Below are 15,223 nucleotides of genomic sequence, written 5' to 3' on the forward strand. Positions count from 1 at the left end.
CAAAAGAAGGTAGAAAATTTGGGAGCTGGCCCTGTCAGTATCGAGCTTACAGCACAAGCCTGAGGACCTGAGTTCTGATCCCAGGATCCACTTAAGAAGCCAGGCATGGTAGTGCATGCCTGTCATGCCAAGATTGGGGAGGCAAAAGCAGGTGGATCTCTGGAGCACACTGGCCATCCAGAATTGCCTATTCAGCTACTTTCAGAGAGCCTTAAAAAACAAGTTGGATGGTTTCTCAGAAGCAAGAGCTAAGGTTGACCTTGGGACTGCACTCTCCTGTGTGCAAACAGGCTCATGCACATACATGTGTACACACACACACACACACACACACAAAAATGTCTATTTAGTTTTCTGCTAAAACAGAAGATAAGTGAATAAGACTACTAACCCAGACTTTGAGATCCAAAACATGGTAAATGGGATCTTTTGAGCCAGTTACCCTATGATAATAACTCAAGAGTTTGATCAACAAAGATCTGCTCAGCCACACAGCTAACAAGATCACAAGGAATTGCTAGCTACAAGAGAAAGCAGATAGATGGGTGTTGAGAGCATGGTGGGTGGAGACAACTGGATCACACCTGCCTCCGTGCATTAGACTGGACAGGGCTGAGATATGTACTCTTGAACCTGCAGCAAGACTAGAGAGACAAGAGATTGGAGTTCCAATGCATGTCAAGGAAGATTAAGACTCTAATGGGCTTTGCTCTCATTGACCCATGGCTAGATGCCCCACAGAATAAGGATAGACTAGGTCTCCTCAGTCCTTGAGTGCTAGTGGTCATTGAAGTCTGGCACAAATAACCCGATCCCCTCTGAAAGGAGAGAGAGTCTCCGCAGGATCTGGATAATTTATGCCATCTCCCATTTGTGAAATTTTCCAGTGTACAACCAAGGATGCTTTGTAAGCTGCAACATATTTGCAGATTGTAATTCTATCAACCAGCTATAAATGCAAGGAAGCAGGATGCCATAAATGAAAGCCAGCTCGGACAAGAGGCAGTGGCAGCAGCGGTGTGACCCACTCTTTGAAAAAACAAGGCAGGGTCAGAAATGGTAAGGAAGCAAATGAAAATCCTACACCTTAGATACTAATAGGAACTCGAGGGCTGGGGGAGGGGGTCGCTGGGGGGACTCTGCAGAGGGGCCACCACTGAAGTGTTACTGGCATAGAGACGGCTTAAAAGGACATTCAGACCAAGAGGGCAGGTTGCGACAATAGAAAATTCAGAAGAGAAGTAAGATTGGCAGGCAACAGATCAAAAGGCCTAAAATGGGTGCATTTGGAACAAGTGGGGAGGAGGCATTAATGATAGATCAATGGCAGGGAGGTCTCTACAGCTGATGATGGAGACAAGGCAAACATACAGGAGGCCCTGTGAACTCAAGTTAGGTTAAAAAGAAATCCATACCTAGGTAGATAAGTGTTAAGCCATTGAAAGCAGGGGCAAAATGTGCAAGAGATGCAAACAGGAAAAGGAGAGGATGCTTTTGAAGCAAGAAACAAGAAGTGTTGACTGATAAACATAATTAACAAAGGGTAAAAGATATGAAAATAACATCATTCAAAGTCCAGAAAACAAGCCCAGGCCAGCTAGCCACCCAACCAAGCAAAGCCTTCTACAGAAATAATATTCTCTACCCTTGAAAACATCCTTAAACAAAGAAGTTAAAACATTTTTAGAAAGGCAAAAAATTATAATTTTAACAATTTTCAAAGGAAAACATTTAAGGGTGTTCTCAGAGAGGGGAAAATTATTTTAGATCTTCAGATGCAGGGGAAGGAGGGAAGGATGATGAAGGAGTAGGTGACTAGCAGGGCAATCTCAATGAACGTGGGCCAGACAGACAATAATAGTAAGAACTTGCTTATCAGTGGGATGTGTGCACCAGCTGGGCATCCCACAGCAGACCCAGGCTGGGCACAGCCTGATCATTCCCTGTACTACAGTGAGGTTCACTGAGTCCTTGGTTTCTCTCAGAGAGACTCCCAACATCATCATATGAGGGAAATTAAGCAGAAATGAAAGGGCGCATTCAACACCTCCACTCACAGAAAGGAAAAGCTAATCTACAGTGTGAAGGGAGGGTTAGTGATCTTTGGAGGAAAGAGGAGAGGCTGTGGTCCAAAAAATGGGCATAAGGAACCTTCCAGGGGGGCAGTAGCTATATGAACATGCTTACATCCATAATATATACAAATACACAGATGCAACACAAGTTTTTTTTAAACTATCCTTCCAAATACATACACAAGCTTATATGCTCTTCATAAAACTTCACAGAGAATCATGGAGAAGCGCCACCGTTCAAGGACATCACTCAGGGTTAACAGAGAAAACAGCAAGGCTAGGCAGAATCCCCTTCCTTCAAAGATGGGTAGCAATAACAATCATAACGATAATACATGTCTATACATATATATGTATATGTTATAATACTTGAGAAAGAAGAAGAAAAATATAACCAATGAAGAATTTTTAATTTTATGTGCGTGTGTGTGTGTGTGTGTGTGTGTGTGTGAGTGTGCATATATGTGTATGTCCTGGCTCACAGGCCAGAGGTCAATGTTGAGTGTCTTCCTCCATCACTCCCCAGGGTTTCCTACTGAAGCTGGACCAAGTGGGTAGACTGTCTGGCCAACGAGCTCCATTCATCCCCCTGCCTCTGCCTCCTCAGCTCTCGGCTACAGATGCATGTTACTGTACCTGGCTTTTACATGACTGTAGGGGATGGGAATTCAGGTCCCCAGGGCTTCCATGGCAACCACTTTACCCACTGAGCCATCTCCTCAGCTCTTGAATAAAGAACGTGTGTCAGAAGATTATTGCCAATGAGGAATGAAAATTCTATGTGTTTGTTCCTGTGGTGCTGGGGACTGGCCCTAGGCCTAGAGCAGGCTAGGCTAGTGCTCTACCCGTGACCTCAGCCCCACAAAGCAGTGAAAATCTCAACCATACCACTTCACCAAACTTTCAAATGTATCATAGGGAAACAGTTATCAAAAAGCACACATACACAAAAAATACTCAAGCATACAGGGGAAGCAGAGCAGCTAGAGGAGATGAAAGGACAATTTGCTTTCCAATAAACTCCGAGTTTCCAACGTGTCAAGTGTTCCTTTCCACGTGCTGAGCACAGTGTCGTGAACAGAGCCACCAACAGCCCTGTCCCCACAAGGCTGAGGTGTAACCCGGGCTTTACCCTTACTCGCCCTTCTTCTCACTGGGATGCCCTTTTCCAAATCTTTGCGTGAGACAGGCTTCAGACATCTGCCTAGCTCAGGGAGGCTTTGCCACACCCAGCTTCCTATGTAACTAACTAGGCAACCAATCGCCCCATTCTCTCATGAGAACTTCACACTTCGTGTGAAGAGGGGGGTCTTAGTTAGTTAGTTTGTTGTTGTTGTTGTTGTTTTAATTGCTGTGGCAAGACACCATGACCACAGCAACTCTTATAAAAGAAAACATTTCATTAGGCCTGGCTTACAGTTAGGAGGTTCAATCCATTATCGTCATGATGGGAAGCATGGCGGCATGCATGGCATGCAGACAGACACAGTGCTGGAGAAGTGGCTAAGAGTTCTACATCAGGATCCACAGGCAGCAGGAAGAGCATGCCACACTGGTCATCAACTCCCCCCCCCCCCCCGCAAGTGCCATACTTCCTCAAACAGAGACACATCCACTCCAACAAGATCAGACCTCTTAAGAGTGCCAGTCCCTATAGCCCTATGGGGGGGGCATTTTTATTCAGACTACCCATAAGGAGTAAGAAGGAAGGGTAGTTAGGAGGTAATGGCCACATATCAGAGGAAAGAGAGGGAGACATGAGGAAGACAGGGTAGATGAAGTCAGGCCTTAGTTGGGTCCAGAGGTCAAGATTAGATTTTGTGAGAATAATAGAAGTCATTGGTAGTATTAAGTATGGAAGTAACATGATCTCATTTACATTTTAATTACATTTATAGTGTGTGTGTGTGTGTGTGTGAGATTTGTCATGGGGGCCTGACAATGGCTTGTGGGAGCTGGTTCTCTCCTACCTGAGAGTTGAACCAAGGTCATCGGGCTTGGTGGCAAGCTCCTTTACACACTGATCCCTCTTGCCAGTTTTGAACCTCACACATGCCATCCTATGGATTGCTGTAATGGAGGAATAAGATTGAAACAGAGAAGTAGAGGGTGGTGGTGGAGGAGAAGGCTCAGAGGATCAAGCACTTGTTACTCATTGGGCAGACATGGTATCGCCAGCACTCAGAAGGCAGAGAGAGAGAAGTGGTCCCAAGAATAAGCTGGCTGTCTAGACTAACTAAATCTGGGAGTTCTGGGTTCAAGAGAGAAGCCCTGCCTTGATGAATAAGTAAGGTGGGGAGTCAAGAACCCATGTCAATCTCTACATACATGAACACACATGTGCACATGCAATGCATACCACACATAAGGCACAGACATGGACATGTGTACCACACATACACATGCCAGAGAGAGAGAGAGAAAGAAGAAGAAGAAGAAGAAGAAGAAGAAGAAGAAGAAGAAGAAGAAGAAGAAGAAGAAAAAGAAGAAGAAAGAGGAGGAGGAGGGAGAGGAGGAAGGGAGAGGAGAGGAAGAGGGAGGGAAAGAGGGAGCGAGGGAGAGGGAGAGAGAGATCAGAGATAACTGAAGCTCTTGGAGAACAAGGTATGTAGTTACTATCTGCAGGAGGTAAAAGGCAAAAGAAGAAACACAGCCTTTGAGAGGCTTGAATCTGCATTTGGATCTCCAACATAACACGTTTGAGCATGAGATATAAATATGAAGATCAGACTCAAAACATGTGGGCTAGAAATGGAACAGAGGAAACAACACAGTTGCCTAGCAGACGGGAGGCACCCCCACCCCCACCCCGTGCACCTCTCCAGCACCGGCAACATTAAATACGTAAATAACAAACAATAGAAGAGAATCAAAGATGCCATTCCCCTAGAAAGGGTCACCTAAGGTACAGTTTCTTAACCTGTGGGTCGTGACCTCATATGTGGGGTCACGTAACTGAATATTGGGGGTCATGGAAAACTTGTGCTCAGTAAAAGTTTTCTGAGCACAGGACCCCAAATTAATTCAAAATCAAATGCATAATGAACCCAAGGTGTCTCAGGCAGCAATGGCCTGTGCTGTACCTCGTGACTTTACTGCAGCCTCAGCTCTAAACACGCCACACATACTAATGAGATGGATGCACATGTGTCACACCGTGGCTGCTGTTATACCTTGCTAAAACAACAAAGGCGGCCTAAAAACACTATTCTACTACGCTATGAATTACAATGCCTTTATTGGGCATACAGTGTTTTCTGTCCCTTTAGAAATAGTTACTTACAGAAAAGGAAGACCTGTAATATTTTCTTGCAATATGACTCCTCAGCACAGAATTAGTGCCTTTCTGAACCGGACTGCGTGATTTTAAAATCTGTCTTTCTGTTGCTGATTTGAGTCTCATTTAAAAAAATAGTTAAATGAATTTTGGCTTAGAATTCATATAGAATTTCCAGCAGTTTTTGAATGGCCCTAAACAGGTCTCTGCCATCTTGTGTTTCATATTTCTGAAAAGCGGCATCTGAACACGGGGGATTATGATACCAAAATCTCAATCAGCTCTGAAAAAGGTTGATGATGCTCTCCATCCACAGTGTATTTAACCAAGATTAATTCTTAATGAAAAATAAGCAAGCACAGCCATCTCATTAGCATGCAAATTTGCTTCCATATTTAATAAACGATTAAAATTGGGGGCCAGCAAGATGGCTTAATGGGTAAAGGCCCTTGTTGCCAAGTCTGGGATCTACGTCTGACTTCAGGGACCCACACGTTGGAAGGAGAGAGCCGACTCCCACCAGTTGCCCTCTGACCTCCACACACGTGCTGTGGTATTTATTAGGCATGCACATGTGCACACACAATAAATAAATAAGATGCAATAAAAATTAAAGGAAATGATAAAATGGCAAATGCTTGTTTTATAAGTCATTCTTTATCATTTATTATCAGATATTTGTTTTGTATACCTATCTTTTCTAAAAGTATTTGATTAAAAAAATTTTTTTTAGTATGTGGAAAGGGACACAGTGTGTGTGTGTGTGTGTGTGTGTGTGTGTGTGTGTGTGTGTGTCTGATGTTTGCTTGCATGTGCATGGCACATGTGTAGACACGAGAAGAAATTCTGGGGTATCAGTTCTTGTCTTCCACCGTGTTTCCGGCAGAGGGGGTTGCTGGTTTGTTCATGTATGTTCCAAGTTAGCTGGACCATGGCTTCTGGGGACCATTGTGTCTCTGCTCCTAACCCCAGTAGGAACACTGGGAATATAGACTGTGCTACCATGCCTGCCTTTACATGGGCACTGGGAACTAGAACTCGGGTCCTCATGGTTGTGCTGCAAGCATGTTACTCACAGAGCCATCTCCCCGGGTCTGTTTCACAGATCTATCTTCTATGCCTACATGAGCATGGTCAACTTAATATTTTTTCAGACAAAAGGGGTCACATGTCAGAAAGCATGTTTCAGAGGCTCTGATCTAGGAATGAATTTAGGAGAGAGGGAGGAGAGTTTCAGGGAAAGAAGGAATATTCCAGAAGTAAAGATGGATAAAAGCAGTCAGTGTAATCGATCCTACACTGATGGATTACAAGGTTCACAAGGGAGACATGGCTTCAGATGACTGGAGCTGAGCAGAGTCCACTGGACTGGACTTAAGCGAGGCAGACGCAGAAGGCAAAGGAAGGGACAGGGAGGACAGCCTGCTCGGTGTCATTTCAATGAAGCAGAAGAGCACAAAGTGAAAACTGGGTTGGAGAGGGACCGCCAGCAGAAGAGGGGCAGACAAGGAAGGCCCGATGGATACATCCATAATTGATGCTCCTGAAGCGGGAGAACCCTCAGAGGAACATCAAAACGGCTGAAATGTTAGGAAAGAGACTTCCCGCAGATAAAACAAGGAACATGGTGACATGGGAAAACCCAAGTCACGTCTGAGCAAAGTCCTGAGCGTGAATGAAGGGCACACTGTCCAAGTGTGCAGACTGGAATGTGGCTGTGCCCGTGGGGGTGAGGGCTGAGCCAGCCTTTGAGCCTCCGTGAGCATCATCTGATGCCTGGAGATCATGAAGTAAAATAGCCATGGAGCTGTTGAAGGGAAAACCCCCAACTTTAGAATTGGGTGGGGAAGAAACCTGCAGTTAAATTAAGAGGGCCATATGCAAACAGGATCAGGGACATGGAAACCAGATCTGTAAGTTCATCTAGAAGGAGTTAAAGAGGCTGATGGCCCTGGCCTCTCTCCAGAGAGATGGTTCAAACCCAGAGCACACACGGAAATAACCAAGAGGGCTGAAGGGAGTGAGAGGGAATATAAGGCAACCGGGTGGGTACTCTAGTCCTTCACAGCAGGGCTCAGTGCAGCTCACTAAACAGGGCTACCTTAACCTTACCAGTCTGCTCTGCCAGTCCCTTGGAAGAGAGGAAAGAAACCAAAGGAGGAGAAGGAGGAGGAGGAGGAGGAGGAGGAGGAGGAGGAGGAGGAGGAGGAGGAGTCAGCTTTGGGAAACGCTGTTCCTGCTCAGAGGCAAAGGTGCTTGATGTGGGGGAAATGCCACCAGCAAATAAAGAGAGCAATGCTAAGAACTGTGGGACCCTGTAGGTCCTAAGACAGTAGGAACAAAGGCTTCAGAGACCCGGTCCCATGGGGAATGTAGCTCAGACAACTCAGGAGGAGCTGGGATTTTGAGGGGGCCACCTGCAGTAGTCCAATCAGTGGAGACTCATAATTAAAAAGTAGGAAATAAGATCTTTAAAAACAACAATTAGTTTTAATTTTATGTGTATGAGTGTTTTGCCTGCATGTGTGTATGTGAACTATGTGTGTGCAATGTCTGCAGAGGTCAGAAGAGGGCAGGGGATCTCTGGAACTGTAGATGGTTATGAGCCACCTTGTGGGTGCCAAGAAGTGAACCTGTTTCTGCAAAAGAAATAAGTACTCTTAACTGCTGGGCCATCTCTTCAGTCCCAAGTTCTTCTTTTTTTCTTTTTCTTCTAAATAACTATTTGCCCCTAAAGGCGAGAACATATAGCCTAACACTAAAATACAAAAATATGAAACATCACTATTTTTCAGTCTGAACGTTTCTTGGAAATGGGCCAAAACCAGGCAGCAGATGCCCTTTGCCTCTCTCCTTTCTTTATTCATGGGCAGTCCAGGTAAGGAAGGATGGCTTGTGACTCGAAGGACATAACCTAATCCGGCTTGGCTGATATACACCTTGGAATTACTCAGCCTGTAAACAGTTGTATCAAATGCTGATCAGAAGTAACTAAGTAGGGAGTAGAATTAGTCAAAAGTGATTTTAAGTAAGGTTGGCTTTTATTAAGTATAATGACTTTACTGCCATGTCATAGAGATCAACAGATAGGAAGGGAAGCAACATGGGATGGGATTGGTTAGCCCAGAAACACTACTTTCTACTTCACATCTGTTGTTCTGGATGCTGACACGGTCTATGTTCAGTTTGATGTGCTTTTTAAAAAGACTGTATTTTGGTTTTTAATTTCGTGCATATGGGGTAGGGGGTGCAATGCCTGCAGAGGCCAGAAGAGGGCATTAGACCTCTTGGAGCTGAAGTTACAGGCAGTTGGGAGCCGCCTGACATGGTGGATGCTGGGAACTGAATCTGGGTCCTCTACAGGAGCCGCAATCCCTCTTAACCACAGAGCCATCTCTCCAGCCTTTGATGTACCTTTTGATGTGTTGTTTCTCCCATATCTAAGAGTTCCGTGATCTGCGGTCGACATATAATTCTTGTACTTGCCAATTTCTGCTCCGTGGTGAGGGACATCTCCTTCAGGAACTCTGAGGGTGTCAGCTGGAATGCAAATAAGAGACCCGTTCAAACGTGGCTAAGCTGAGGAAGTGTTCCCCTAAGCACCGGCAATGAATAATTTGTGTGTGCAGCTTTCAGGATAATTGTGGGATGCCACTGAGTTCCCTTATAAAATATTGACGGTAACTAAATTATACAAGAGAAATCCCATGCACTCCTGAGGTCTTTGTACAGCAACAGAAAGCGACATATACGAGCACATCTCTTTTGGTTTGGAAGGAAGCACACAATGGAACCCTAGAGAAAATGAGTCAAGGAACTGCACAAGAATCTGTTCAAAGAACAACCCCCCCCCCCAAAAAAAAAAAACCCAAACCAACCAACCAGACAAAAACAGGCCAGACAAGCATAGCACGGGAGTGCTTAAGGAGACTACATCATGACTGAGTTAATTTTTCTAATTAGAGCTAGAGGTATAAGCCGATCACTTAGAAACGTGTGACATGTTCAGAAGCAAGCTCTGTGTCGGGTCTGGATCTTGCAGCCAATCACGATCACACACCTGAATCAGATGCTTCAGTACTTACCGATTTTATGAGAAAATACATGTATTTGGTCACTTAGATAAGACTAGCCCCGCAGAGATTAGCTACCCCATGCCTGTCACTGTTGTGCACTGGTTGTTGTTCTAGAAAGTTCTTGTTGTTCCAGGCCTACTTTTCGTGAGAGGAAGGATGTGATCATTAGCAGAGTGGAAGCCAAGGCTGATTATTAACAGCTCGGGGCACATAACTCGGCTCATCTGGGTTTTAGTCTAGAACTCGTCAATAACGACCGAGCTCTGGAACTGAGCACACCCAAATGAAGAGTCATTTCTAACATAGCTTTCAACTTGGCTTTAACTTCTCTTTGACCGGAATACAGATGAGAGTAACTGGGTTATTGAGAGGTAGGTAGTGTCATTGCCAGCATCAGGCCGTTTTTGTAACTGGTTTCTACAGCATGTGGTTCATAATCTAGTCCCTAGCGCATCCTTGTTTTCATGTTAGAAATCTTTATTTTAAAAGACACCTTTTTATTTTCTCAGACACTTTTTAAAAAAAAATGCTCTGTGTTCTAAAAAATATATTAAAAAAACTTCTTGCCAATGCACGAGTAACAGATTATTACGATGAACCTTGTGGGAATCTGTCATTTGACTGTAACTGAATGGTAGTTCACGGGGCTCTACCTACCACCCAGAGAGGTTTAGTAAGCTTATTCACACAGTTCCATGATTTGGGTGTGTCCCTGCAAGTATCAGAGCTAGTGGATGAATGAATGCTTCTCTTGGAGGTTAGCTCCCTTCTCTCCACACGTGGGTGCTTTAGGCATGGAGCCATTACCAGCACCGGACTTCCCAAGCTCCACAACCGCAAGATAAAACAACCCTTTCCAAGGTGTCCAGTTTCTAACTTTCTGCTACAGGCACAGAAAATGGACTAAGACGGAAACTCTTACTGTAATTGATTACCCAATGCAACCCTGCCCTGTGAAGTACATATGCAATATAAGAACTTCTCTGGCTGTGGGAGGCGTTTATGCGCTCCAACATGCTAGAGGCTGGCATGATATCAATCAGCGATTCTCTAATATCCTGGAAGAACAAAAGCAGCATCATTGCAAGGATACTGCGCTAAGCATCTTAACGTAGAAACTCTATGGTACCTTACCATCCGGTTCACTTCCTCCTCTGTGACCACCTTCGGGCTCATGGGTGGTAAGACTTTGCTCTGCAGTCCTGAGATTACTTTGGCCATCTTCCGATGCACGGCCCCCATGGACTCCTCAAGCCTTTTATTTGTCTGTTTGAAATATTTTCTTTGCTCACCTAAGGATAAGGAAATCAGAGTAGATACCTGTTACTTCCTGCATATGGGCCATACATTTTTTTAAACATGTTGTGGTGTTTTGTCTGGATGTATATCTGTGCACCATATCCATGCAGTGCCCACAGAGGCTATAACAGAGCCTTGGATCCCCTGGAACTGAAGTCGCAGATGGTTATTAGCTACCATGTAGGTACTGGATCTGAACCTGAATCCTATAGAAGAATACCTGTTGTCCCTAACCACTGAGCTATCTCTTTCCAGCTCCAGCTCATACATTATTTATAGGTTTGTCATACATGGGAAAGCTTAGAAAATCATATTTAAAATTTTATGTCAAATGTTTGGAATAAAAGCACATTAAACAAGGAATTGTATTCCATTTGACCAGATGTATTCTTACTCATTTCAGGCCAACTCTGGATATTTCAGCTCAGGAAGGACATGGGCACACAAGCCACTCCCTCAGTTTACCATGCTTAACTTCCAAACAAGATAAACAGATGCTGCTCGCTAAGGACCCTGTGTCATCTGCTGCTTGACTAAATTGAAAGTGCCTCCTCATGACAATCAACTCTACCAGCAGATTAAACATGAGGCTTCTGATCAACCCAGCTGGACAGAGACAGGCGGAAGGAAGGAAGGAAGGAAGGAAGGAAGGAAGGAAGGAAGGAAGGAAGGAAGGAAGGAAGGAAGGAAGGAAGAGGAAGGAAGGAAGGTAGATGGTCCTGGGAAAGATTTAAAAGTCACTAAGCACATGCCGTCTCCAAATCCACGTGCTATAATCTCTCTCCCTTTGTCTTCACACCTTTGGGGAAGTCAGCTTAGCTCTTGTGATCACTGTCTGTCCCAGGGTGTGCTTGTCAAAGAGATCTTCTGTCATACCAGATTTGGGGATTCCTATCTTGTGCAAGCTGATTAGGTGGTCATTCAGTTCTTGGGTGGATTTCGCCTGTGCCTTCAGTAATGAGTCTTGATAAAGTCACACACTCAGAGCTCCTTTGTGTGTGTTAGTCCAGTAGTCTAATGTAGTCACCAGACTTCCTTAGAGTGACTTATTAACTAAGGCAACAGTGAGCCATCATCTTTGTCTGCCTGTTTATTAGTTCTAACACTTTCACACAGCCTATGTGACATGCTCCCCCCCCCCAAAGAAAACAAAATAAAACATAAAAAACAATGGCTCTGCTCTAAACAAATTATGGTCAAAATATATGAAGAGTTCAAAATGACATCAGTCCCATTTGTCTCCAGTCCTGGCATCCAGTCCAGGGATGACAGGCAGCAGCCAGTTATGATGACAGGTGATAGATGCGAGGTAATTGCCCAACTTGTTAGCGTGTTTTCCATCTCTAGGCCACTCTTAAAGGAAATCATGATGGGATCAAACATGCTCATGGTAGTCTCAAAGAGCAGCTGTGCTGTCTGGATCCAGATTCTCACCAATAAAAACGCTGGTAGTTATTAAAATTCTGAAGGCCCCATCAGAAAAGATTTTATTCTTTCTGGTCTCTGTCCTTCAAGTCTGCCTTTGAGCAAATTTTGTGCAATCATTATATATCTCTTACATGATGCTGGCTTCCTTTATGTGACTGCTCAAGACAGTGTCAACACTACCCAGTTCTACTCTTTTGAGATGTTTGTTCTCCGGTCTTTGGTGGAAGCATTTCCACTGTGTCTCTTTCAGTACTCCAAACCATCTTTATTCCCAGGTTCCCATAGCCAGAGGTCTCCTGGGTCTTGTGTCAGAGAGCAGCTCTTCATGGCAGGTGAGGTCCATGGCAGGTGGAGAGAGGTGGCAGTGGCTCTGAGAGGGATCCCTGAGCCAGGATCCCTGAGCCAGGATCCCTGAGCCAGGAGCCTGGAGCCAGGAGCCCGGAGCCCAGAGCCCAGAGCCAGAACAAGTGCTGAAGGACTAGAAGGAAGAAAGAACAATTGGGGAAGCTCCTCACAATTTTTTTAAAAAGCAAGTTAAAGATTTTACATGAAGCAAGCTCTTAAATTGTTGAGGATACAGAAAAATATTTGATTATGGAAAAACCCAGGGAAGCTTGTAGGCAGGATCCCTTCTGTATTAGTCAGGGTTCTCTAAAGGAACAGTTCCAATATATATATTATACACATACACACACATTCATACATTCATATATACATACATGTATATACATTCATATATACATATATGCATTCATATATATATGCACATATATATTTATACGTACATATATATTCATACACACACACATACACACACACAAGGAAGATTTATTAGACAAAATGAAGTTGAAGACTCCAGACCAAGTATGTAGACATTTTCTAAGTAAACAGAACAGAAGTTAAGAATGAAAGAGGAAACACAAAGCAAGAGGTAGCCTAAGACCATCAAGTGCTGTATACATCATAGGCAGGCATCAAACTGGCCAGTCAGTATGGAGGGTTATTATGGAAAGCCTATAGGACTGATGTCAGTAATATCTGTTTCCTGGAATTTCTGTATTTGTATCACTTCTCTCTTTGAACACAGCTATGCTTAGGCACTTCTGAAGACATAATACAGTCAAAATGGTGGGGTGCTATGCTGAGATTAGATTATAAAGCACTGTAGGTTCATCATGGTCTCTCTCTCTCTCTCTCTCTCTCTCTCTCTCTCTCTCTCTCTCTCTCTCTCTCTCTCTCCCTCTCCCTCCCTCCCTTCTTCCCCCTCTCTCTGTCTCTCTCTCTGTGTCTCCATCTTTATCTGTCTCTGTCTCTCTGTGTCTCTGTTTCTGTGTCTCTCTGTCTCTATCTCTGACTCTGTCTCCACCCTACCCACCAGATCACCAGCTGCCTTAATGTTGGGTAGTCCAGAAACCTACATAGAAAACCATACAGTGAAGAGCCTATGCCTACAGCAACGTGTGACTGTGCTTTAAAATGGGTCTTCTGAGGCCCACTGGCAGATGCTGAATGGGTTGAAAATGGTTTCCAGACAGAGTTGAGTCCAGGTAGCTTCATGCCTGGAGCTACACGAAGGACCCAGATAGGAGGCATCCAGTAGTGTCCCGACTCAGATTCGTAAGATGAGAACTGGGAGGAAAATAAATAACTGCTGTTGTAAACTACTACAGGGGCACTTTGTTATGCAGCCATAGCTAAATAATAGAGACATTATAAAGGACTTAATATAAATAGAACCACTGGACCATAAAGGCTTGCGGTCTGCACATCTCTCCCAGGGAGCTCCATCGTGTAGGTAATAAACCTTTCATATCTTCTTATTGGTTCATGAGTGTCTTTCGCTGGCCTGAACATCCTTCAGGATTTATTCAGTGAGGGTATTCTGGTTTTGAGAGGTAACACTGCCAGAATCAATAAAAAGAAAAAAGAAAAAAACCAAGCAGAGATACCATAGTGAGATCTAACACCGTATTCATCCACTGTTGATTAGAAGTAGGGATTACAGCTCTCCCTTAAGAGTGGAATGCATTTAAAGGACTAAATCAACTCATACAGTGCTAAAAGTCATGCTTCATACTTAAAAACAAAGATGTAATAAAGATGGCGATAGCTATGAAATAATGCAAAAACATCTATCAATAAAAGCAGAAATCACAGGAGATGTACAGAGACATATAAGCACAAATTATAGATTTTTGATACTCTACTTGCAGGAAAAGGTATATTAGCTGGACAAACTATAAGTGGTATTTATCAGATTTGAGCAATATAATTTGTTAGTTTCGAGAACGTAGACCTCAATGATATAAAATATCCTTTTTCAGGGGCAAAGGAAACAGTCACAAAATTTTTAATCATATATTAGGAATAAAAATGGCAGTGGGGGGGGGTGCTGGTGAGATGGCTCAGTGGTTAAGAGCACTGACTGCTCTTCGGAAGGTCCTGAGTTCAAATCCCAGCAACCACATGGTGGCTCACAACCACCTGTAACGAGATATGACTCCCTCTTCTGGTGTGTCTGAAGACAGCTACAGTGTACTTACATATAATAAATAAATCTTTTTTTAAAAAATGGCAGTAGGTTCCACAATCTACAGATGTTATAATTAATAAATGTTCCAGTTATAATTCGATAAAACTCAAAATTAAAACCCAATCTCAGAAAAAAATTTAAAACTTTCTATCCTGAGTTGGATGTGTTAGCTCCCACCTTCAGTGCCACTTCACTGGGCACTGAGGCAGGGAGAGTTCCGTGAGTGTGGGACCAGACTGGAACACAGTGAACACCAGCCAAACCGGGCTACAGAGTGAGACCTTGTCACAACAATATACATGGAGGGAGCCATGGCTCCACATACACATGTAGCAGAGATGACCTTTTTTGACATCAATGGGAGAGGAGGCCCTTGGTACTATTGAGGCTCCATGACCCAGCGTAGGGGGAATGCTAGGGCGGTGAGGTGAGAGTGGGTAGGGTGGGTGGAGGAGCACCCTCATAGAGGCAAGGGGGAGGGGGGAATGGAATGGGTTTTGTGGAGTGGTAACAGGGAAGGGAGATATCATTTGAA

At 44.0% G+C, this 15,223-nt stretch overlaps 1 protein-coding gene across 1 annotated transcript in view; it reads right to left on the minus strand.

The window, feature by feature from the left end:
• The window catches only part of Hydin (HYDIN axonemal central pair apparatus protein), a 361,694-nt gene that overhangs the window by 319,381 nt on the left and 27,090 nt on the right, over positions 1-15,223 (minus strand). The window contains exons 2-3 of the mRNA XM_085843582.1: positions 10,563-10,720; positions 8,767-8,892 (exon numbers count right to left, since the gene is read on the minus strand). Coding sequence (XP_085699708.1) covers positions 8,767-8,892; positions 10,563-10,720 — 284 coding nt within the window. The remainder of the gene's footprint in view (positions 1-8,766; positions 8,893-10,562; positions 10,721-15,223) is intronic.

This window comes from Mus caroli, unplaced genomic scaffold (genome assembly GCF_978045245.1).
Source record: "Mus caroli unplaced genomic scaffold, Mus_caroli_1 scaffold_10, whole genome shotgun sequence".
Lineage (NCBI taxonomy): Eukaryota > Metazoa > Chordata > Mammalia > Rodentia > Muridae > Mus > Mus caroli.